Source organism: Capricornis sumatraensis, chromosome X, assembly GCF_032405125.1.
Source record: "Capricornis sumatraensis isolate serow.1 chromosome X, serow.2, whole genome shotgun sequence".
Taxonomy (NCBI): Eukaryota; Metazoa; Chordata; class Mammalia; order Artiodactyla; family Bovidae; genus Capricornis; species Capricornis sumatraensis.
Window position 1 is genome coordinate 18463275 of NC_091092.1, and position 26010 is coordinate 18489284.

The following is a 26010-nucleotide window of genomic DNA, read 5'->3' on the forward strand; positions in this document are numbered from 1 at the left end:
GTGTGTCTGGGTTAGCCTTGCAAGGACAGGGAATGAGAACTGTGCTTGAAGACAGCCCTGTGGAGCTTGGGGATGCCTCCTTTGCGTGGGCATCCTCTCCTGTCGGGAGGCAGAGCTCAAGGAATAAGGAATTTTCTTCACAGCCTACCCTAAAATGGGCAGAGGTGAAGTTGAGTGTGGCAGGAGTGAGTGAAGTCTTGAATGACCTGGCCACTGTAACTTTGGCCTTGAGTCCAATCTCAGAGGGGTTTCAAAACCATGTAACCCCGGACACCACACAAATATCCCAACTAGAAAAGGAACCCCCTTCTCCAATCTACCAGCCCCACCCCCACCAGGATGAATAGAGCCAAGGCTTCCACATTCATCAGACTCGTGCCTGGACTCAGGTTACACCAAGTATCCCTTCCCTCACCCCACATCCCACCCCTTGAACAGCTCCCAAATGAGTCTCTGCAGATGGCTACTCTTGCCATCTCTCCGGTGCCGCCAAATCAAGTCAAGACTAGTCAGTTAATTAAATGTGAATTTTATTGTGCTTTGGATTATGTAAGGCATTGCGGTGGAGGCAGTGGAGAAGTTAGGGTGAAAAACGCGATAGGAAAGAGAGAGCTAAAAATAATCTACAAAATAATTTTTTAAATGATTGCGTGCTAAACTAGACTAAGGGCTACAGCTATGTCATTGTATTCATTATTGCAGAAGCAGTGAGATATTCTAGGAGGTGGAGGTTGGAGGATGGGGAGAGGCTTCATGGAGGATGTGGCATTTATGCTGGGCCTTGAAGGAGGGGTAAAACGTTGATAGATGAAGTGGAGGGAAGAACATTTCAGAGAAAATTCTGTAGAAGGACTGAAAAAATACAAGAGGACAAACAAACACCCCCAGGGAGTGATGCTTCCCAGCTGGGAAGCCTGAGAGGGCTCAAGCCCCCAGATGGGGTCTTCAGTACCAATGATATTAGAAGGCACAGGGCAATGGGCTTGTTTGTAAACCTAGCAGCAGCAGGAGGTTTCACAATGCAGTCAGGGGCCCCAAACTGGCTGAACTACGCCTGGATGGACTCTCATTCTTTGATCCTGTGTGGTCCCTATTCATCTTTCCTCTTGCCCACTGACTGCCTGAATGGTAGTTCGTGCGCGCCCACGTGCGCGTGTGTGAGTGTAGGTGTGTGTGGATGGGTGGGGGACCGAGGCTTTGTCTCCCACTGCAGCTTCTTCCACTTTTCCCTCTTGTGGCACACAGCTGGTTTCCATGGAGCTGGAGCTCGGGCCCTTTCCACTGTCTGAGCCTCAGGGAACTCTAGCTCTTGATTAAGCACCTAGGAAGCTTCCTCAACATGAAGGTAAAACCTACTGTAGGGGGTGACTTGAATTAGGGCAGGACTACTCTTTCCAGAGGTGGAGATTGATGGTGGTGTTGGCTGATGGTGGTGGTAGTGATCGTGGTAAGGGCTGGGGACGTATGACCAGACTCTGGGTGCTGTATAAAATGCTGCTGGGACTGCTGTAGTGTTCAGTCAGGAGCTGGGATGTCAGGCTAGACCTGCTTGGCCTCAATCACCCCTTCCCCTTCCTCAATATGCCCTACAGGGGAGACATATTGGGGACCTGAAAACGGCAATGACATTGGTAGAGTATCCAGGCTGATGTTGTCCTGCTCAACTCTCACCCCTAGAAGCCCCAGAGATCTTTTATCTTGGCCAACATCTGTCTAATCTCCAGATGGGACTGTCACCTCCCCCTGTCCAGCTGCTGGAGGTAAATAGGTTATGTAGCTACTTATGCTACTCAGATCGAGAGGTATAGGGAATTAATCAGAAGAAAAGGAAAGTTAATTACTGTTAATTTTTCTCTCAAAAGATTGGTAATCTTAGATAAAATCTAGCATCTGACAGAAAATGAAAGGATGGAAGAGCTCTGTCAGGCTTCCCTGGAGCTGGACATTTAGAGCTCAGTGAGGTCATCGCTCGAAATAACCTTGAAGCTGATGTGGCCTTGTTTCACTTTGGCAGTTGGGCCACCCTTCTTACGCAGGTACAGCGACTTTAGTTCACGGCAGTCGCTGGGGTCAGCATCCAGGGTAACTTGGCCCAAGAACTGATCACAGAACTTTCGCTTGTTCCATACCTGGAGAGACAAGCCAACAGAGTGAAGGTGAGTAACCCTCTGTGACACTGGACTCTGCCCCTGTGGCATGTGGAACCTAATGCTGGACTTAGAAAGGGCTGTTTAAAAACCAAGGACTTTTCCCGAATACTGCTCTGAGTAGGGGGAAAGTACCTCAAAGAGCAGAGATGAAAAGCAGAGTTCAGGATCAAACTTGGCAGCTGGTCAGAAGCAGTAAGTCAGGGGAACACAGCCAAACCATAGTGATCCATCCTGACCTAGCAGGTTGAGGGCCATGTGAACTGGCATATGCTTCCCTACATGGGAATTTGCCGTGCCTAAGTTAGCATGTGAATCTGACAGCATGTGGGTTTCTAGCCACAGTGAAATATGTGGAGGAGAAGATATTTAGAATGGACATTCATAAGGAAGTCAGTGATTGTGCCTAGTGGGAGGTATCTGAGTACAAAACAAATAACCCAAAATAACCCTTGCTCTGGATCCTAGTCATCTGTGATGCACTTGGGATCATCTAGTATCTAGTAGTGAATAGGAGCCACTCTGCTGGTCCCTGTTCACATCCTTACCTGAACTATAATAGGAATGTCAGTGGTCCTTCTGTAGAAAATGGCCTGGGTGTCAAAAATGGCATGAACGGTGTTCTTTTGGACAGGAGAACGAACTTCTTCCTTTCCACATTTGATGATCAAATATGGGTTTACAGCTGAAACAAAGTAACCATTATTTTGAAGGCAGTGATGAGAAGTCCTCTTCGTGGATAGTCAAAATTATCTCACTAAGTCTACTCAGGGACTTTTAACATAACACCTGGTTAGTAGAATGACCTAGGACTTTGCTGTCTACTTTCCTTTTCTTTTCTATATTTTATAGAAGGATATAAAAATGAATACTAGACAGGCCTCCCCCAAAGACACTTATATCCCATTTTCTCCTTTTTAATTGAATTATAGTTGATTTACAACATAGTGTTAATTTCTACTATATAGCAAAGTGATTCATTATAGCCAAAATGTTTGTTCAGGTTTTCTGTAAGATGTCGTGGAGAAACCCAAACTTTTCTGTCAATCCTTCATATATATATATACACATTCATATACATATCCTTTAAATATATATACATATGTATACAACATACAATCCTTTAAATATATATGTATATTTATATATTTTATGTATACAATATATATACATTATTTTTAACTATTCTTTTTGATTATAGTTTATCACAGGATATTGAATATAGTTCCCTGTGCTATACAGTAGGACCTTGTTTATCTATATCCCATTTTCCTAACTTGGTTGACAGCCATTCTGACTTTTCTACATTGAAAATACCACTGGAGAGACTCATCTGTGACCATCTTTTCTAATCATATATGCAATAAGTGAAGCTGCATTTTGCTTTCCCAGACAGCCCTGCATTTCTTACTTTCATTGGCATACTTCTTCTCCAGGCCCTCAGCGCTATGCACCGTGATCTGGGTGACAACCTTGGGGTAGCCACGAGCCAGATTCCAGCAGGACATCTTGGGCATGTCCATAGTCAGCTCCCTGGAACATCAAAAGGAAGACACGTCATCCACGACGAATGCCCTTTGATGAGGAGAAAGGCTAGCCAAAGCAGACCTCATTGTTGAAAAACATGAAATGCCAAGGGGCCTAGCCCATTCCTCCCCAGACATGGCTTATGTTTTATGGGTATGTTTTCCTTTCCCCTTGCTTTAAGGCCCAGAAGATAAAGATCAGAGTAGGCAGGGCTGGGGTGAAAAGGTAGCTTTGGTGACCCAGCACTCAGAACATAAGAGAGATGCAATGAGGAGGGCCAGCTGTTTAAGAGAAGAGAGAGTCAGCCAGAGAACAGAAGATAAAATATAAGCGGAAAAACAGGCTATAGGCCCGTTCTCCTTAAATGGCAGCTCAGAGCACTGAAGCCCAGACCTCCACGAGGAATTCCTCACAAACCACCCGTTTCTGAGACACAGTTCTCCTGCCATCATTTCAGTTAAACCTGACTTGCACAACTTGGCCCTCTGAGTATCCATCTAGGGGGAGAGGGCCAATGGGGTTAGGACTTGGAGGCAAAGCCCAGAATAGGAGTTGGCAGGGCTGGCCAAGGAAATGGCACCTGAGCTGGACAGGCACTTCACAGAAGATTCTCAGGAGGAACTCGCTGGTACGGCCATGTTGGAACATGGTTGGGACCAGCACGTAGTTGCCCTTCTTCAGGTACTTGCTCAGAAACACAGTGCGCGTGTCAATGTAAGTGGAGGTCCCGGCACGCTCCTGAATGTAGAGGTGGTGGAGGCGGAATTTGCGGTTCAATTCCACCTGGAAATGCAAGAGAAGGAAATGCTCCATTGCACTCATATCATAGTTGTTGTTTTTTGGTTTTGGAAGATTCTAGGTCCTCTTACTAGCTTCATCCCTCCACCATTCTTAATTCCCTTAACTCCAAGGCATTCTAATTTTGACACTGTTTGCCATTACTGTCTCTGCTCCAAAGGCCTATTTTTACCTTGAAGAGCTCAAAGCCGATGATGTAATTGTCAGGTCTTCCCATGCGGCGGTAAGTGCGCAGGTCCTTTTGCTGTAGAGACATGATGACCTTGTGCTCATCCTCTGGCACAGTGAAGATGTACTAGAGAAAAGAGGCCACCAAGGAGCTTAGTTAACACACTTCTGTTTTAGCTGGGTCAGCTCAAATGTCAGGGTGGAAAACTCTACCTCTCAAAGCAGAGACCTGGGTTATGTTCTGGGCTTTGCCACTGACCAGACAATGAAACCTTGGATAATTCATTGACTTGCTAACTGTGAATTCTAATGTTTGTTTCTCCCTATGGCATTCAGCATGTGTTGAGAGACACAACTTCATGCCCAGGTGTCTGATTCCAAAGAGGGTGTGCTTTCTTTTAATCAATTATTGCTTAGGCTCTTGGTGTTTTTTCCCCCAATTATCCCCTTATTTTTAAAGTTGTACATAGGAAAAATCAAGAATATAAAGACAGAAAGCATTCTTGCTTGACTTAACTGGACACAGCAGCATTCCCCTAGGCTAACCTCTTTTTGCCATCCCAGATGTGTGACTTGTGGGAGCAGTTGGATGCAGTTCTTTGGTGAATTGATGCTTTGCTATCACTATTATAGGGAAGCTACAGGGCTGTGTTGGAGACTTTCCAAACATAATTTGGGGAATCATGCCATTGGGAAGTGAGTCCAAAAGGCCTCCTATTTTTCTCTCTTCCTCTGTCTCTCTTTATCTCTCTCTTTTTCTGTTTCTGTCTCTGTTTCTGTGTGTGTGTGCGTATGTGTGTGTGTGTCTTTCTTTCCCTCCTAGAAAGAAATAGGAAACAGATGCAAAATCATAGGTTCACAAGGCCCCCATAGATCTATCCTGTGAAGACACTTAAACACTGAAGCCAAAAAAGCCCATTTCATCAGTTTGGTATATGTGCCTGACAATGAAAGCATTTCCAGGGTTGTAAATGAAGGGAGGTGGTAATAGGAGCTTTCTTCTCTTTAGGGATAATTAAGGTAGAAGGAAAGGAGAAAAGTATGAGTTAAGTAAAGCAGCCCACCAAATTTAGTATCTTTCAAAATGGCTGCCAATGAGGTTCATGGAAAGAAAACACTCATGGCTAAGGCTGCAGTACAGTCAGAATTCTTGTCTCCTGTGGGTTAGCTCATCAGCACATTTGTGGATCAAAGCATCAAGGTTATTATAGGTTCAGGCTTTGGATGTTTGTAAATTTTGCTTTGAGATGTGCCTGGGCTTGACCTCTAATGTGTCACCTGGCATAGCATTGTAAATGGGAGGTGAAGGGAATGGGTTCATTGATATTGTAGTAATTCAAATCCTGGGAATAATGACCTGGGATTCTAGACCAGAAAAGGGAGTCATAATGAGGGGGTTCAGGAGAATCACCTGCCTGAGAAAGAGGACACATATAGTAAGTGTGCACCCCAGGGAGCAATTCGGCAGTAAAGATATAAAAAAGAATTGAGAAAGCATCAAAGAGCAGATCCTTTCTCTCCAATGTGGGGCCATCACAAGGAGGCAGGGAGTGTCAAAGCATACCAGCAATATAGCCAAGAGAGAGGCAGCCAGAGGAGGTGGCTTGGATTTGATAATGTTGCCAAATCACATCTCTGCAAAAAGACACAGTCTACTGTGCCTTACAAGCATCTGAGCTCATCCCTCTTTGTCTTGGTTGATGAATATTATACAATAGTGGCCAGTGGGAGAATTGATGTCAAAGAAACATTCCAAAGTGAGACCTGGCTTCCTATTGCCTTGATAGTGAAAAGTGAAAGTGTTAGTTGCTCAGTTGTGTCTGACTGTTTGCAACCCGTGTCCATGGAACTCTCCAGGCAAGAATACTGGAGTGGGTTGCCATTCCCTTCTCCAGGGGGTCTTCCTGACCCAGAGATTGAACCCAGGTCTCCTGCACTGCAGGCAGATTCTTAACTGTCTGAGCCACCAGGAAAGCCCTATTGCCTTGATAACTTGAAGACAGAAAGAATTTGGTTCAAACCTGGGGATTCTGCAGGAAGGTATCACGGTTGTTATAGCAGCCTCCTGAACGATTCATTAGGGGATCATCATTCACAGTCCAGCATCCCACCACCGACTCCAGCTCCTTGTGGCCAAAAAGTGGGTTGTTCACATTGCGGCAGACATTGAGTTCATGGAAGTTGCGGCAAAAGTCCTCTAGGCTCATCCTGAATGGAAGGAGTGCAGGAGAAAGAAATGAAGATGGTACTTAATACCTACCCCTGCAGTTCCATGTGAAAGCCTCAATTCTCTTAGCACAGAAAACTTCTCACCAAAACTCTCCATCATCAGACATAACAATCCCCAGGTTCTTGCGATCTGCTGCAGTCAGTTGTTGCCACTCTTCAGAACTAAAGGCAAATGAACAAAGGGATAAGCCAGTATGTTTGCCACTAACGTCCTACAGGAAGCAGGATGCCAAAGGAACAGAATGCATGAGGATTGGGACAGCTTTGTTTCACTGTTAGCTAAGTCACAGACTCCATGCCCAAGAAGGACGCACAGATGTCAGTAAGCATTGACAGCCCACTAGCAGCCTGAGGGATGGGATTGGGAGAAGTCATAGTGTTTGGGGGATGCAGCCATCAAAGTAGAAAGCCACTCACATCTCACTCCAGGGGCCACTCCATTCCTGTCTTCCCAAGGGGTTCCTCAGACGAATCATATACAGTTTCTCAGTACTGAAGACTTCCACAAGTCTTTCTCCAAGGCGGATCTTGCGAATATCAGTCATGGTGTAGGTATGGCCCTTCAGCAGACCCCAATCAGTTTCAACTTCTTGTTCCTCCTGGTCAGGAAACTGAGAACAAAAAAAACATACATAAGGGCACAAGAATTGGGAGAGCCAAGGCTTGGCTCCTCCTCTTCCTTGACTGGTTTACACCAGTATGGTTGAAACTAGTTCTCTTATGTACATGGAAATTTGTTTCTGCTGCCTAACTTGACACAAAGCAAGGCAAGGAAAAGAAGCAAATAATTTAATATAACAACTCAAACAATACAAATGACTCATGGTAGTACATTGATATGAAGAGCATCAGAATTTCGGGGGACTGGTTAATTCTTTGAGCAAACAGCTATAACCTCCACATTCAGGAGCACAGGTAGGAGGAATAATTTAGCAGAGGCTATTTATATCTGCTTGAATGCTGCATCACCAGGTTGGAATGACTGGTACAAAAGGATGATACGTTACATATCCTTAGCCTCTGCACCAGGGCTCAGTGTCTATTGTTAGCTTTCTGAGTTTCACAGTGGCTTGTCTTGGATCTCCAGGGTTAGGGTCATGTTCCACACTAAATGTCATGGTCTCCTCCACCAAAAGTGAGTAAAGAGTGGTTTTGATGAGTACAAACCTCAATGGAGCAACAGATCAGACCTCCTTTGGTAAATGTCTTGTACAGTTCTTTAAACAGCTTGTACTTCTCCTCAACAAGATCGGTGTATCTTCCCTTCTGCATGTCAACAGTTTCAGCCAGTGTACCAGTGAAGTCCACAATGATATCACTGGTGGTCAGACCATCAAGGGCTTCATAACAGCCAAGGAGCCTAGGGGCAAATATGCAAAGTTATCTTTGTAAAATTATTTTTCCAAGTCTAGGACATCTTGTTCCCTCAAAATTAGAACACTGCTTGCACAGGCAGTCCTTACCAGCTAGCTTTTCTCTAGGTACAGAAGGAGAGAGATTTTGAGACCATAGTCATATTTCTAGGCTTAGGCTATGTTGATCTAAGTCCATGCATGAAACTTCTTTCTACCAGTAAATATTAGACAAGGAGGAAATCTGAGGCCATAATGTCATGCGATCCTTAGATTAGCCTCAGAAAGGGGGCACCTTTTTGAGGGAGCAGGTAGGGGTTTAATGGAAATTGGAACAGCTTATTTCTTTCTTATCTAAAATTATGGAGGGCCAGTCCCAGGTCCAAAGCACTGCCTTGGATCTGCCTGACATCCCACCCAAAGCTAAGCTGGGAGAGCATGAGTATGAGTTCCCAAGGATGAATATGACCTTCCTTCCCTTGTGTAGCCTGACCACTGACTAGTCAACCCCCCACCTCCTTACTTGGCATAAGCTTTTTCCAACAGAGCATTCCAAAACTCATTCATGGAGGTGGAGAAGGAGAACACAAGGTCTCCATTGATGGTGGGCAGCAAGTCATCAATCACCACCTCAGTCCATTCTCCAAAATGCCAGAACCGGAAGTGAAATATCCCAGCATATTTATCTAGTTTTCGAGGGTCCCATTCCTGTTCCTTATAGTTGGGGATTGTCTGGAAACATAAGAACATTCACTCAGTCAACTTTTATTCACCAGACCATATTCAGATATTGAGATTACAGTTAACTTCTGAAAAATTCATGGGGCAACAGAAAGCACACCAAATACATTTGGCTTGGGTCTAAGTTAGGAAGTCCCTGGTAGGGCTTTTTACCCCCCACAATTTTTGCTTCCCCAGTTCAGTTTTGCTGAGAATAGTATTACCATGCTTGCCCTGAATACACACAGGATCATGGGGGGCAGCAAGATGTCGCTTAAATTATTTCCCACAGATAATCTACAAAGTCGATCATGAGAAACTGTCTACACAAACATATTCATGGTTGCATATTCAGCCCTATAAACCAGGCATTTTAAAAGGCAAAAATTATTCAAAACACAAGGCCCCCTGTGGTTTTAGAGATCCACCCTAGAGACTTCATGCAGGTTCTATAGATGATAGATTTTATTCACATCTTTCCACATTTTGTAAAGTCTCCTTTTAAAATTAAATTACACTTTCAGCTTCTAAAATTGTTTTTCTGAAGAAAATGCTCTACCTTTGTCCCAAATCAACACTTCATTGCCTTGAACTCTGCCTAAATGCCATAGGAATTTTCGTAGTCTTAATAATTTATTAGAACCTTTTCAAGGATATATTTCCATCTTTCTCACCTTTTCTTTTATTCGTATCTGTCAGTGAATTCCTGGCTCCCAGTGGGTTTTTTTAACCCCAGTAGGTACAGAGAGTGTAAGTATGCAGAGCTACTGAGCCAAAGTACTGCAAGTGAACAAAAGATCAACTAATACGTGTGACAAAGCAAATAGAGCAAAATGTTAATGGTAGAACGCAGGTGAGTAAATGGATGTTGACTGTAAAAATCATTCAACTTTCTGTATTTGTGAAACTAAATGGAGGAAAGTCACCTCCAATCGTGAATACTTCTGACTTCAAGAATTACACAAACTAAGAAAGTTATGAGCTGACTTTTCCTAAAGTTACTAAAGAAGACAAGAAGGTAGAAGTCAAGTGAGGTCCTGCAGAAAAGAGAATACCTTTGTCCAGTGACACTCCTGAACAGCCAAACAGGAAAATGCAGAGACCATTGGCTTGTGCCCCAGTCTCCCTTGGGTCAGCTGGTGGTTGCTGATGTTGCCCACAATCAGACGAGGGTCATCACAGATGTCCTGTGGATACAACAATTGGTTCTAAGAATCTGAGATGTGTTTCCCATCAGACAGTGTGAGCTCAGCTGCACAGGACAGACCTCACAGATGAGGTAAGATCAAAAGATGACCAGGACTTCCATGGGTAGGAGAAAGGGAAGGTTGTGGGGTTGTGAGAACAAACACAAAGCAGTAGATCATCAAGCCACAGGAAAAGGGTCATGTGAGGGGGTGGAAGGAGAGGGTGAGAATGAGACAGGATGAAACGTGCTGGTGCCCTCAGACATAGTTTTTGCAGTAGCGGCCAGCTTGTAAAGAGGAGAGCAAGGGATTAGCACATTACATTTTGATCCTATTTGTCAGGATGAGATTTCCTGAAGTGCCTGTGCTTGGAAGGGTGATTGCATTTAAAAGACAAGGTCTGATGGAGGTGGACATTAATACTTCTCCCTCTCTAGGAAAATTAGTTAGGAGATCTTATATATGAAATCCATTCCTAATAAAACACAAAGGCAACAGTGGTCTCCATGGCAACTAGATTTCCCTACATCTTTGGATGAATTACAGATGGCAGCAGCACTAATAGCAGGTGGTAATAGACTGTTCTGAGGAGCACTTCAACAGACACTCTTTTTGTCCAGTGGATATTCCAAGGGAGGCTGGACAGACTGGCTGCAGTATTTGTTAGGGGTGTATGTGTGTCTTTCCCTAATGTATCATTAGTTGTGCCATTCCCACTGCAAGGAGGAAAATGAGGCCCAAATAATACAATTACAACACGAAGTAATAGAGGCATTTTCAAAGTATAACCAATGCCTGAAGGAAAGATCCCCAAGTTTCCCTTCTGGGAGGTGGAATAATTTGAATAGCAGTGGCAATGCTCAGGTTGAAGCCTTAAGAATGACTAGAGTTAGCAATTGGGCACAGGAGTGGTACGGAGGTATAATGAGTAGAGAGACAGGCATGGATAGAGGCATAGCCACATACATGACACTGTATAATTGAAGACATGTTTGCGTGACTCAGAGTATCAGCCCTTGGAGAGTTCAAAGGCAGGAAATACCAATGAAGTCTTGGGTAGTTGGAGACAGCTTCATGGAAGAGGCCTTTGGCCAGTACCTTGACATTCTGCTTACCCAGCAGAAATAAATCCTAGTCTCAAATGGAAAGAAAATCTAGACATATATCCTTTAAAAAATTATTAAATAGACATCTATATTTTTCTGGTTCTCAAAACTCTTTTTAAATGGACATAATTCCCTTTGATGAAGGGTCTGGTCTACAGAATGAAACATTCCATATATTCTTTAAAAGCCAAAATAACTCTGGAAAGGAACAGACATTCTGGGCAAGGACAAGACCAAACTGAAGATTAATTGGTCATCCTTTTGCCAAAAGGAGAGAGTTAGGTGGGTTGTCAACTTTGTATTTTCTGGCCTTTTTTTTTAGGTGTCTCATCATTGCTTTTTTGTCTTAGAAGAAGACAAAATTTTTTCGTGAGTTGGGAACTGCCTGGTTTTTTCTACTTATGGAGCATAGAGCAGGTGTGTTGGGTGAATTCAGTTTTAATATTCTTTCTCTTCTGTTTGTTCCTTTGCCCTTTCTAAGATGAAATGAAACCCAATTTTTCCTTTCTGAGCTATGCATTACCATTTTATGCAGAGCAAGATGAAAAGTTATACCATGATTTCCTGGACGTAGATAATCCATATAATAATTTCCTAGCATGAAAAATCAGTAATGTGAACACTGATATGTGGAAAAGTGTGCTTTTAGGTTATTAAGGCAAATTACTTGCTGGTTTTGTGTGGAGTTGTTAGTGGTTGTGGTCGCATTAGTCTTGAATTTCCACAAGGCTTTCATTCATAGCAGGGATCTAGGCTCAGCAAACACTTTTGGTATGTCAACTTCTATTTAAGACCTAAAGGATCATATAAACAAGCGAAGAGACATGGAAGCAGAACTCAAATAGAGGCACTGTATAATTATTCTCTTGTTGACTACTCTGAAGGTGATTATTTTATATGCAATGTGTGTGTATGCATGTATGTGTGTGAGACAGCACGTACGTGCATTTGTAAAGCTATGTGTAATCATGGGAGAATATATATTTGGGCAAAGAAAAACTCACCTTATGTTCCATTTCCTCTCATAACCTGGCCCATGCCCCAGTTTTACTTCACCACTCCTCATACATGATGGGTGGCTACTTAACAATGTGTTTAAAAAAAATAAGTTAACAGTCCATAGACTGTCAAGCCTGAAAGGAATTTAGAGACTAGTCAACCTGTTTATTTTACAAATGAGGAAACAGGCTCGGAGAAAGGCAGTAACTCACCCCTCCTGGCATTCAGCTAGTTAGTAGAACTAGGATTAAATCTTCAGATTCCTCACATACAGATAGAGAAGGAATCTCTAAACATCAACTAGTCCATCCTTTTCCCTTTAAGTTTATTAATGGCCACCATGTAAAGGATAATACTGTGCAGTTCTTCAGGGGTGGAAATACAACCAGCTCTCTGTCATCCATCCCAGGGTTTTATGTCTCTGCTTAATGCTCACTGAAAAGCTCTCCCCCATTCTGGAAGACTGGCTTAAGACATGTTTTAGCTTTTGGTTCCAGGCTAAATATAATATTACCAATGAGCTTTAATCTCCTCAACCTCATCCACTAAATATGAATCAAACTCTTATGTATGTCAGCACCATGATGTGAAACATGGGAGAACATTTTTATCAAGCCACTTTTTTTTTTTTTACCTCTTTAAGGAAATGAGACTAGAAACAGCTAAGGAGGTAAGAAGGGTAAAGGGTAATGAGCCAATACAAATCTACAGCCAAGTGGACTTTTTGGTGACAAATTTGAAAACAATGAAATGGCTTCTCATTGCATTTTCCCCTAGATTTGGACAACTGGGTATAATTCATGTCGGGGTAAGGAAGCAAGGCTGGAGAAATTTTCCTGTAAGTCAAAGCTGAGATGCAGAGTGCAGATGGGACATGTCAGCCCAAGCTCTGCTGAAATGGTAGGGAGTGGAGTTGGAGGAGAGGTCACAGCTCACACAGTCACATATTTGGGTGGCTTGAGAAGTAGAAAGATTGCTGAACCCCTAATGGTTCCCAGCTGTGTTGGCGTACTCAACATGATCCTGGAACTGGGCTGTTTCTCAAGGCAAATCACTTATTAGCAGGAAAACACACAACTAGGAAGTCAAGCACCAAGAGTAAGTCCAGGAATGTTCTCTGCAGACCCCCATCCCGGAGCCAAAGGCTTCTACAAGCAAAGTAGCGTCTCTAGGCAATATGTTGCCTTAGCTGAGCACTGAAAGACCCTCTCATTGTCCTCACCTCATCTCCCCTCCCAGACTCCTTGGGGTCGGGGGAGAAGGGGGCTTACCATTATAAGGTTTGGAGCCCCCTCAACTCTATATGGCACTTACCACATCCACATCTTTAGTGATTTTTTTTTTTTACACAGGTGAAATTTGCTGACAATAAACACTGAGGTCCAGGGTAAACCTCAAGAACCACAGTAAAGTGAAAGGCTGCCTAGAAAACCAGCGGCCAGAAGAACAGAGGCACTCTCAAAAGCACTACGGGCTGTCTAGCAGTCCTGAGGGACTGGGGTCAGTGTGGACACTTACAAGTGAGGCTGGCCCTGTAGCAGGTACATTACGAGTAAGTCTAGGATTCTAAGTCATCCTGAAAGGCCTAGGGTTTCCATTCGGGATCCGAGGGCTTTACCAGCTAGTTCAAGCAGTTATCTTATGCTTAGAAAAGTATACCATCTCCAGACACAACATGTAGGTGGACTTCCTCTCAGGGGCAATGTTGGCCCCTCTGCTCAAGGAATTCACTTTCCAGAAACATGGATTCTATTCTTAGGTTGAGAAGATCCCCCTGGAGAAGGAAATGGCAACCTACTCTAGTATTCTTGCCTGGGAAATCCCATGGGCAGAGGAGCCTGGTGGGATATGGTCCATGGGGTTGCAAAAGGGTCGCACATGACTTAGTGACTAAACCACCATCACCACTATATGTAATCTACCACCGAGGCTTGTGTATCCAGCTTCTAAAATCTCCTCTCCTCCTTTTCCTTCCATTCCTCCCACCTTTGCTTTAATACAGAACTTCATCAGCCTCTTCCCATACAAGGTAGCAAAATGGCCCCCAGGGAGAGTACTCCCTGGTGGAAGACCCGGGCAAGGTCAGTGGTAGTGGAGGCTGAACTCAAAACTTGACCAGGAGAGCTAACAGGTGCTGTGCCTTCTCCCACCACTGGCTGTGCAAATCCCTACAAGGCCTTGCTCCATTTTAGTTGGAGATTAGTTGAGTCTGACCCGAGGACACGATTGTAGTAGGGTGTGAGTCAGTCAGGAAAAAAAGCCAGAGGCAGGTTGGAGGGGAGAGTGGCTGGAGGGAGCTGGAGAAGAGACTTTCTGTGGGAATTTGGTGGTTAGATTTGAGCCTAAAAATCCTACCTGCCATTTTAGGATCACATGGTAACTCAGTGGAACTCAGCTCTTCGAATTTTCTAAGGTCCAGGAGGACAGGAAAGCCCAGGAATACAGGTCTCAGGGAATATACCTGTGTACCCAGGAAGCAAGGCCAGTAGCTGGGGTCATTGGACCAATGGAGGCCTTAAGGAGAAGGATTTTCCTCTGGAAGATATGGGCCAATGAACTGGCATTGAACAACTGAAAAACCTTCTCATAATCCCTGTCAATCTAAAATGGCTCTTCAGGACACAGCAGAGAAGTGGCAAGTGGGAAAAAGAGGAGCTCAATCCTGCCCTAGGATGGTGGGGCTTGACTGCAGTTGGTTGGTTCAATTAGCAGTGATGTTTACAGACATGGAGGCCGTTCAACCCGGGAGGGGCAAGAGACAGAAAATATCAGGTTAATCGTGCTTCTTCCCTTTTAGAGTCTTCAAAAAATAACCCTGCTTGCCAATGAGGCAGTGAGTCCAACGAACCATTGGGTCTTCCTGAGCCAATTTAGAGAGGTCTAGGGCTGTCTCTCAGCTTTCCTAATGGGAAGCCAGAGAACTTTGACGTGGTTCTTGACCACAGGCTTGGCCTCCACTCTGACTGGAAACTACTCTCCAGCTTTTTGAAGATTCAGATGGTCCAGAGCCTTGTTTCTTCCCCTACTCCCCCTCTGCAAGAGGCCCCCCTCCCCAACCACTTCAATCCACCATGATCTCCCCTTCTTCAAAACCCTATGTTGATTTACTGTCTGTATGCCTAAAATAGCATTTCCTCTATCCAGCATTCATTTATTATTTAACTCTTTGATAGCTCAATATCTATCTCTTCAACTATCATGGGAGTCCCTCATCTCAGATCTTGTCTGTATCTTGCATAGAAGCTGGCATAGAGTAAGTGCTACATAAATATTTCTCAACTGACTCTCCCTTTGGGCTGAATAAAGACTAAGCTCAGAGTATGCTCTCGAAAGGGAGGGTATGGGTCAGTTAATGGATGTGCAGCATCAACATGGTGAGGAGGAATGTGAGAACTCACTGGAGGGAAGCTGTGTATTTTATCAAAAGACACACAAACAAATCTATGTTCCTTACATGGCAGTGTGGTTGAGTAAAAACTAATACAGGCTTTGGAGTCAAACATGGATTCAAATCCCAGCTTGTTAGCAGTCTGAACCTGGGAAAATTCTGAGCTTCTTCCTGAGACACAGTTTCCTCGTCAATAAAATAAACATAGTATCTACCTTTCTTTTTTACACTGGGAAAAAATTATTATATCAAAGCGAATTTTTAAATACCTACCTTGCTTTGCTGTTGTTGTTTAGTTGCTAAGTCATTTCCAGACTTTTTGCAACCCAAAGGACTGTAGCACACCAGGCTCCTCTGTCCATGGGATTTCCCAGGCAAGAATACTAAAGTGGTTTGCCATGTCCTCTCCAGGGGATCTTCCCAACCCAGGAATCAAACTCGGGTCTCCTGCATTGCAGGTGGAGTCTTTAACCATTGAGCTACTGGGGAAGCACCACTTACCTTGCTAAGCCATTGTAAATTAGCATGGCATTTTAAAAAATGTATCGAAAACTCCACACACAGTATTTGGGCAAATAGCAGCCAAGCCCTAAATGGCGATTCCTTCTTCTATGATCCCCATTTCCCTTCTCTTTCTGACACTCCCTTATCTTCAAAGGAGTATCGCTTACCTCAGAGGCAAGATGGAAGATTGCCTTGGTTATTTAAGTTTTTTCTTCAGTGCTAATCCATCTAGGACTCAATCCACAGAATTTGAAAGATGAAGGCAAAGGACGAAGGTCTGAGCCCAGAAAGAGTGGGGAGGATGTGCCTAAAGATGGGCCAGTACAGGAAGCACTGCTGGTTTGGTTCACAACTGGGGAACGGCTTCATGTTGGCTTGTGATTTTATGGCCCATCAGATCCCGTCACCTCCTCCAGGACCTCACCCCCATCCGTTATCCCTTCTTTCTTCTGAGTCTTTAACCTCTTCTACTTTACTATTTCCTCCTTAGCTTATAAATATGTTCAAGTCTGTCCTATTTGCAAAAAACACCCTCCCCTAGAAAACCTCCCTCAATTTCCTGCTTTCTTTTCAGCTACTTCTAGCCTATTGACCTCTTTTTTTTTTTTTTTTTTCATAGCCAGTTATCAAAACAGAGTGATGGCGCTGATTATCACCATTCAGAGTGGCTCTCAAACAGCATATTTCTATTTTCTTCATGTGTTTTTGGGGAAAAAAACTTACCTCTCTCTATACTGAATGTATGGCTAATGAATTCTGCTCATGTTTTCCAGGTTTGTTGATAGGTCAGTGATCTACAAGGGTGTCAATAACTGGAGGCATAGAAACCCAGCAGGGGTTGTAATTTTCCTTCTGATGGAGAGAACTTCTCCAAGTCATATTCTCAATGGCTATCATACTTTATGGGCAAAAACAGAGACATGCCTTTGAATGATAAAGACAAGCAACTTAAAGTGATCCATGTGTCTTGGCACCCCCTGGTGGCAACCTACATAAAGTGACGTAGCTCATGCAAGAATCCCTTTTAGGAGTTCAAGTTGTGGAAACTGACACCAAAGAGTGACATAGCTTGTTCATTGAAGAAGGCAAATCTTGAGTTGCTGACTGAGATGGTTCCACAATAATGCTCAAAAAGGTATAATCATGAAATAAGATCAAAAGGTCTTCAGGATATTGTGAAGGTCTATGAATTTGCATTTCATAACAACCCTAAGTAACCTGTATACCTGGTCACCCACTTTGGGAAGGAGCCCAGATTGAATATCCTTCTATCTTGGTAGACTCTTTAGATTTAACCAGGTTACTATTTATTCTCCAAATGCCACCATCCTATCACTTTATACATTGACCTCCTGCTCACATAGGACTTTTGAAGGGATTCTGACACTTGCTTTAGAGATACCATCCACAAATGCTCCACAGAGAACCACAGTAACTATTAATAAGTGGTGAGAGAGCTACAGTCTTACTTGGATCCCACATTGCTGATAGTGGGGGATGCAGATGACGATATCTAAAGAGCAGCAAAGAAGCCTCTCTCCCCCCGTTCAAACTCCATCTTGTTCCTGTTGAGTTCTTTTCATTTATGCTCACCATATATAAAGAGTAAAGAAAAGGTAAATAATCTGCCTGCTATGCAGGAGACCTGGGTTCAATCCCTGGGTTGGGAAGATCCTCTGGAGAAGGAAATGGCAATCCACTCCAGTATTCTTGCCTGAGGATCCCATAGACAGAGGAGCCTGGTGGGCTACAGTTCATGGGGTCACAAAGAGTCGAAAACGACTGAGTGACTAACAAGCCTATATAAGGAGTTTTCTCTTTACTGGTCTGAGATTATCTTGAAGTTGCTGTGAGTGGTAACTTAGTAAAGAGATGAGAGTAGAGCTTCTTGAGTTACCATATTTACTCAAATGAACTTCCGAAAGAAAACAAGAACAGTATCTCTTTTGGTTCTTTCTAAATTACTAAATCTGATACAATGTGATTAAAATTCAAGATTCCTCATGTTAGAGTCAGAAGCCCATATCAATAAAACTTCTCATTATAAAGTTGTCTGCTGGGAATTTTTAAGGGCAGTGAAAATATTCTAATACTATAGAATTATGCATGTATGTCACTATCCATTTGTCCAAACCCCTAGAATGTATACTAGGAGTGAACGCTAAGGTCAATAATGAACTACGTGTGATAATGCTGTATCAGTATAAATTCACCAGTTGTAACAAAAGTACTACTCTGAGAGGCGGCGTTTATATGGGAAATCTCTGCACCTTCCTTTAAATTTTGCTGTGCTCTAAAAACATAAAAAGGATACTGTGGTATAAAAATTAAAGTTGTCTGCTAAATTGGTCTATACACAGCAGGCTGTATGAGTGAAATAGTGAACCAAGTAGAATTGTGGTGAAAGAGATAAAGAGGGAGACAGGAATTGAAACCACAAAGTTACCTGGGGACGTTTCCATATCACCTTTCCAGGAAGCAGTCGGTTGTAGAAAAGTGAATCATTCTCAGGCAAAAAGGTTGGATCACAGAAAAGTCTACCATCCCTGATGCATTCCTGCTTCAGTTCCTGGTACTTCTGGTTTTTGAAGAACTTCAGAGGAGGACCCATAATGTCAAACTACGTCTAGAATGAGAAAATTGTTGTTATTGAGGGAAGAAGTTCTCAAGTTTTTGAAAGATTATCTGAGATTAGACCAACAGATGCCATCCCAGTGATTTATTCCTGGATCTAGACAACTTGAGTTTAGTTTTAAAGGAGAAGTCACCATTTTCAGGGAAAGAAGATCTCAGACTCTGCAACAAATTAGCTTGGGGCTTGGGGTAAGGCATCCAAATCATTTCCAGGTCTCAGTTTCCTCATCTGTCAAATGGGTTAATATGCACTTTAACAATCTTACTGGAAAAATAGATAATAAATGTTAAGATTGAGAGTTAAACATGAGCCATTATAATTTAAAGGGCAATGTTCCATTTTCCACTGGCAGAGACAAGTTCAATCACAGAACAATTCCAAATTTGAAGAGAAAGTGGAAAAAATAACTTTATTATGTTCAGAATAATGTGGTGCCTTGAAGGGCCACACACTTTGTGCTTGAGGAAGAGAAACAGCCCCTTTCACTTCTAACAAGCCCTTTTACACAATTCCTTTCCTCTTATCATTAAAGAGTTCTGCATTATTACTGGCCAGGGAGACTGACACAAAAAAACAGAGCTCAGCAGATGGCCTCCAAAGACAAGGAAAGATAGAAAGTTTGTATGTGTCTTTCTTCTTAAAAGTCTAGTGTGCAATCATTTGCCTGCGATAAAAGGCAGACTCTAAAATTCAATTACACCAGTTCGGTAGACTACAGATTTTTATCCCATGGCAATACACTGTTGCTTTCTTTTCTGAAAAAAATAATCATGGCTAAATAGAGAATTAATACAGTGGCTCTTTAGGCAATGTCTATTAGAATGCCCCACACTCAGATGTCCCTAACAACTGGTTTTTATGAGGGTAATTTGAAAGGCAAATTTGATTTTAAATAGCAGGGTTTTCAATGCCTTTTCATGATTCACAAAGATATATTTGTAGTGATTTTAATGATCCTCTCATGACAGTCAATGTTTAAATGTGCAGGGATGTAAAATTTATATGGCACCAAATATTTCAAAAATTTATTTTAAGGGTAACTGTCTACATTCTGTGATTACATGAGGGTGAAACAAAAGAATCAGGCTAAGGTCAGAGTATCTGCTAAAAAATGGACCAAATTTGGCAGGAAGCTAATCAGCACTTTCAAGAGTACCTGTGTAGTAGCACAGTTCAAAATTTAGTTAATAATGAGGCAGTTGCTATTTTATAACAAGTGTAATATTAATCAGACCTCTTTATCTCATTTTGTGTTCCTTCAGCATTACTTTGAAATGCCTTACTGGTGAAGAAGTTTCCCCATTTGAAAACCATGAAAAAATCTTTAATTTGATGTTATTTTCAACCTTTAGTATATGTAAACAAACTTACCCTCTCTCTGAAGCCAAGGACTAAGAAGCTGAAAATAATTCTTTCCACCAGTACTTGTTTATTGGAAATTGTTTTTCAAACGGAAGGCTACAGGACGCTGCAAATACCAAAATGCTTTCAGTCTTCAGGTTTAAGTCTGTCTATAGGTTTGAAATATTAATGTTTATTTCACTGTATGTGAAATCCTGGATGGTATCAGTAATACTTTCCTGTTAAGCAGCATCAGAGCCAGTCTGAATGTGTGCCCAGGCTCCCTTCTGGAGCCTTTTACAAATGGATCCCAATTTTCATGTGTGCTCAAATTTATAACAAACACCACTGTGCCTCTTGGCTTTTCCTGGAAGGTTGGGTGGATTGCCAGAGGCTGGGGACCACAAATGGGGGGTCGTCTGAGGCAATTAAGATATTAGTTTGCTAGAGCCTCCTGGTCCCGGAACATTTTGGATAAATGAGTATTTCCTGTTCTTGGGAAGCCCCTCTGCCCCTGCCAGTCTCCCTTGTTAGCCGGTCAACTGGGGAGGCAGGCAGGAACCTGCAAATGGAATCCCCATTATATCAAGAGGGCCTGTCTACAGACAGGAATGGCATCAACTGAGAAGAAAATCAAGTTTAATTTTCAAAACTGGTATGATCCCAGTTGACTTTATCAAAGGCAGGATGTACAGCTGGTGCAGATAATTCAGGCCTTTGAGTGAGGGCACAAGTATTCTGGAGGAGCACAGGAAATAAGGAAAAGCAAGCTACCAGCCTCAACTTTGACTGGTTCTGGTTAGAGTACAATTGTAGTCCCACGTCCTGTTGGACTTGCAGACTAGAATTGACCCCAATTTCTGATTAGGCAGCAGGAGAACTATATTCCATTTGTTGTGACTTTGGTTTCTTTGTGCCTCAATTTTCTCATCAGGGGAGTGGGGCTATTTATCCTATCCTTACTCTGTGGCTGTCCCTAATGAGATGGTTAGTGTATAGGTTTTTGAATACAAAGAAAGGGCTCCATAAATGCAAAATATACACTGTAAGCCCTCTCACTGCCTGGCACAGAGCTAGGCATACAACCATCATTCAGGAAACATTTGTAGAATGGATGAATGCCTTATGGAGAAAATTCATGTTTGTGTGGCAAATTATTGCTTGATGGGTGCATTTCAGCTCATATTCCCTTCATGAAAGCTGTGTTTAGTAGATGCTATCTGGGTCCTTCATTTTGTATCTTCAGAAATGGCTGCTCAGACAAGGAGCAGCTAGAAAATGGTGGCCCTGTGACACCAGATTTAGTGTCCTGACTTTTTCCACACCACACTGCTTCCTTTGCTCACTGCTTTCTTAAAGAAGGGTTTTTTTTGTTTGTTTGTTTGTTTTTAGCTCAGATGAGGAAAACCCTCCAAAGCAAACATGATACCTAACTTTGAGGCACTCTGCCTAGAATTTATTGCCGTGGTGAATATTTAAAAGGCCCTTTATTTCCATGGTTTGATAAGCATGGGAGAATCTGAACCCTTCATATCCCAAGGTTCATCCCATTGCATCTCAGAAAATTTTCAGAGACTCAGAAACTTGGAATTGGGTTCATCATCAACAACTTGCCCTGTCAGGGCATAAGAGAGTGAAGAAGGGAATGTTCCTTCTTTGCTAACTTGCTGCATCCAGCTGTGAAGACCAGGGAACCTCTAGGTTAAAGACCACATATAGGAAAGTCGGTAAACAGAATCAAAGCTGGGGCTGCTTTGCATATCAACGAAAGAGAGCCTTCAGCTAACGAAGTGAACTGAACGAAAGGAACGAAAGGAACGTTCGCATTTAAGAAGAGGGACCTTGCTTCTCAGACGGCTAGTATTATGGGAGGCTGGGTGTAAAAGAGTGTGGAGTTTTGTATTGAGATAATGGTCTTCAGCCGTTCTGTTTGAGCAGGGCTCCTCCACACCCCAGGGTGTGGTGAGTTCAGAATTGCCAAGGGAAATTGAGGGAGCCTGCCACGTAGAACACGAGGTCGCACTTAGGAGAGGGAGCTTTTGCTGCTCCCTCAACTGGAAAGCTTGGGCAGCTGGACAAACTCTTAAGAGGAAAATCGCTTGTTCTTTACCTGTGGGTCAGCCTTAGAGTAGAAACCAGATTTTGCTCTAAGAAGTGTATTCTTCTCAGTTTATTCAAGAGTGATGATCAGATAGGAGAAATCCAGTCTGCGGTTTATAAACTGGTTTCGATTGGGATGAGAGAGAAGGGAGGGGAAGGCATTTAAGGGAGGGAGAGAGGGAGGGAAGGGGGCCCCTGGGGTGTTGTTTCTGGCTGGTTTCTCCTTTCCCCCCAGTTTTCCCCATGCGCTCTACTTGGGGCACATTTGGAGGTCAAAGCAATTAGGTGTTTGCAGAGCAAATTGAACACTCAAGACTTGACTCTGCCCTGACATGAAGTCACAGCCACTTTCAGCACAGTGAGCGACCCCTTATCCTCACTCCTGCAGCTGTGTGGGATGAGAGAAACAGGGCTTGTAGAAGGAGAATTAATAAAAATCCAGCATCCACATATTATATGGCAGAGTATGTTCCGAGTCCACACAGGCAGAGGCATAGCCACACCTGTGGGCACATATCTGCTGTGGGGAACATACGGCTGTTCTGATTCGAACAGTTGGCCAGATATCCTGAGGTCTGAAGTGTTAGTGTTAGTCACTCAGTCATGCCCGACTCTTTGCGAACCCATGGACTGCAGCCCACCAGGCTCCTCTGTCCATGAGATTTTTCCAGGCAAGGATACTGGAGTGGGTTGCCATTTCCTTCTGCAGGGGATCTTCCCAACCCAGGGACTGAACCCAGGTCTCCTGTGCCGCAGACAGATTCTTTTACCGACTGGGCTACAAGGGAAGCCCCCACAAAAGTCGTATGACCCAAACTTACATAGGACACATCTACTCTGCCCAGAGAGAAGACTCTGTTCAAAGAAATTCCAAGAAAAACAGAAAACACAATTTCCTTTAATTACGTTGTTGCAGACCTCTATTAAAAAAAAAAAAATTCAAAATCCTACAAAGAGCACAGGTAGTCAGGAGATCCAGGGTCAAGTCCCAAATACCATCATTTAGTGTAAATAACATCTCTGTCCCTCAGTTTCCCCATAAGAGTAATGGGACTAAAATAGCTGCCCCATTCACTTCGGGGTGTTACTGGGGACAGCTAACAAAATTAGGAATATGAACTTGCTTTTTAACTATTACAGAGAAGACCAATGTAGGGCAGTAGTATTAGGAAACATTCATTTTGAGCAAATTAAATCTCTTTCTTGTCCTTATTGGGAAATGAGGATATTTAATCATATATAAGACACTTACAAACATTCAAAAGACCAATGTAAAATGGCCCCTCTGCCTTTCAATACCTCCCCTCTGTTCCACCTCTCCATTCTGGCTGATTCCCCCCCCAACCCTTTTCTCCCCCTCTTGGCTTGAATAAGCCCATCCTATAATTCTAATTTTACAGTCTTTCAGAAACCTACTTTCAATTTTTCTAGAATGTTCTACTGGATGGACTCTTAGAGGTAGATTGCTTAGTCCAATTCCTTGCTTTTACAGGGAAGTAAAGGGACTTGTCCAAGGTTACACAGTTAGTGACTAAAACCTGGACCTCCTGACTCGTCTTTTTCTTTTTTTTTAACCACGGTTTTTTAAAAGAAAGCGGAGCTTGGGGGAGCATGCAAACACAAAACCTGAGGACATTGCTTGTGAAAATGTGTATTGTCCTCTTCTTATGAGAATGCACTTAGGAGTTTTGTTTTTGAATTGCTGTCAGAAGGTGAGATGATTTCAAATCAAGGCTAATCAAAGAAACACTGTTTGGGGGTCACAAAGGGGCTTTTTCTGCTTTTAATTTGGGGACTGAAAACACCCAAGGATACAGAAAGCCAGAAAGGATACAAAAAGCCTGCTTTTTAACCTATTCCTGACGACACAAGTGTTTAGACTCCCTTGCCTGCTAAGGACTCAAGGATAAAGAAAGAATGCTATTCAAATCCAAAGTATTCATACAGGCACACGCGCGTGTGTGCGCACACACGCACAGACACACAAACTGCAAGAGGAATGCCAGTTAGCCGTCCCCCATAGATTCTTTTTCTACATTCCTTCAGACTACAAAACGTCCTTAATGTCACAACGATTAGCAAATGAGATATTAGCTGATTTTCGATAAAAACATTAATACAGACAAAGGATACTTTATCTTGAAGCCAGAAGTGACTGTCAGAATGGCAGAACCTGTTGAATTTTCCTCCGTGCTTTTCACTATATTTCAAGCCCCAAATCCTCAGAACTAATTTTCAATTGCAATGTTTCAGTCCTTTCTCACCTCAGCCTGCTCTGGTCAAGCGGCCACCTGAGCCCCAAGAACAGGGCAGTTGGGGGTTGTGGAGAGAGTCCCAACTGAAAATCAAAGTTTAAACCAATGCAAAAATCAGAGGAAAATAAAACCAAGGCTATCCTGAAATTGTTGAGATCAACCTGTCACCAGGACAGGAGGGTCCCAGCTCTGCAGACAGGAAAGACCTTACAGCCATTCCCTCCTGCGCTGCAGCGCACCATCCAGGCACCCCACTGCCAAGGCTTAAAGACCTTGTGCACAGAGTGTGGCTCCAAGATTTTGCCTGCATTTCCACAATGTGTCCATGGTTGGGGATCAGCAGAAGCTAGAATAAAGCCCTGACAATGTGGTCTCCCTCCTACACTAGCCTCCCAGGAATGGAAAATCAAAAAAAAGAAAAAAGACAACAACCAAACAAACAAACCCTGAGCAGATATCACCAGAAAAATCTCATGGTCAGACATCCACAATTACCCACCTTAGACATACCAAAAGAAGCAATCCAAAATTCCATTAGTTTTGAAGTTTACAAACTGTTATTATGCACACATATTTAATCCAGACAAACTGTAAAACGATAGCTGTGGAGTTTACCTATAAAGTTCAAGTTTCTTCACTTCATTTAGATACTCAGTTATCCAGCAAATAAGATTGCAGGATGAGTTTGTGAAAGTCTGCTCTCCTCACCTGAGTTATCCCAGGAGACTTGCTGCTGCTGCTGCTGCTGCTGCCGCTGCTGCCGCTGCTGCTGCTCTGCACCAGGTAACCCCTACAAAGTCTGTCCAGTAAGTGTGGCTGAACAAAGATTCTGGCTTTCTTAACCTGAAAACTATTTGGGCTGTACCAAGCTCTGCTCACAGGGGGAGGTGCCCTGCATTAAATTCAGGAGACTTGGCCCCGCCTAACAGTCAGAAACTGATCCTGAGTCATGAGGAAAATCTGGAAAGTGCCCCTACCAGATGTGCAAACGGGATGCCCACTCCAGATCCACCCACCAGAAAACTGAAACAAAACAAAACAAAACAGGAGAGCCATGTTTGAAAGTGCTTTTTGTTCCAAGGAGAAAGAGGACTTTTCAGGAAGGGGTCTGAGAGATTTCTGGCTTTTCCGTCCCAAGGTTAAGAGTGCAGACCTGAGCATGACTCAAGGGAGGACATGGAGAGAAAAATCTCGAAGTGCCGGCAAAGTTCTGGTGGGCTCAGCTGCAGTCCCAGCCCTGGTACACAGATCTATGCTGGTGATGAACCCTTCAGAGAGTGGGTGGGAGTGAAATAGGACCTAGTGGGGCACAGGGAAGAAAAGGTTGTTTTGTAAAGCAATAAGTTACCTCTGGCCAAGGGCAGAGAGAGGGTAACAGTAAGAGGAAAGCGAGTGGAGTTTGATTCCATGGCAGCTGGAAGAAGCCTAATTTCCAGCAAAGGGGCTGTGGAGAGTCTGCCTGGCCATGTTTTGTGAAAAGCAGAACCAATAACTGGGTTTGCACTGCCGACCAAGAGGCTTCAGGGAGATATTCAGAGCCCTGTAAATACTATA

General features: G+C 43.2%; 1 protein-coding gene across 1 annotated transcript; it reads right to left on the reverse strand.

The window, feature by feature from the left end:
- Positions 1 to 600: 600 nt before the first annotated feature.
- CAPN6 (calpain 6) lies at positions 601 to 25269 on the reverse strand. Its single transcript, XM_068962311.1, has 13 exons — positions 25165 to 25269; positions 18572 to 18751; positions 9997 to 10128; positions 8745 to 8953; positions 8037 to 8229; positions 7287 to 7480; positions 6954 to 7031; positions 6662 to 6848; positions 4645 to 4767; positions 4255 to 4457; positions 3559 to 3680; positions 2696 to 2832; positions 601 to 2129 (listed from the first exon to the last, which is right to left on the reverse strand). The coding sequence occupies exons 2-13, from the start codon at positions 18734 to 18736 to the stop codon at positions 1947 to 1949; spliced, it is 1926 nt and encodes a 641-aa protein (XP_068818412.1). The 5' UTR covers positions 18737 to 18751; positions 25165 to 25269; the 3' UTR covers positions 601 to 1946.
- Positions 25270 to 26010: the final 741 nt, after the last annotated feature.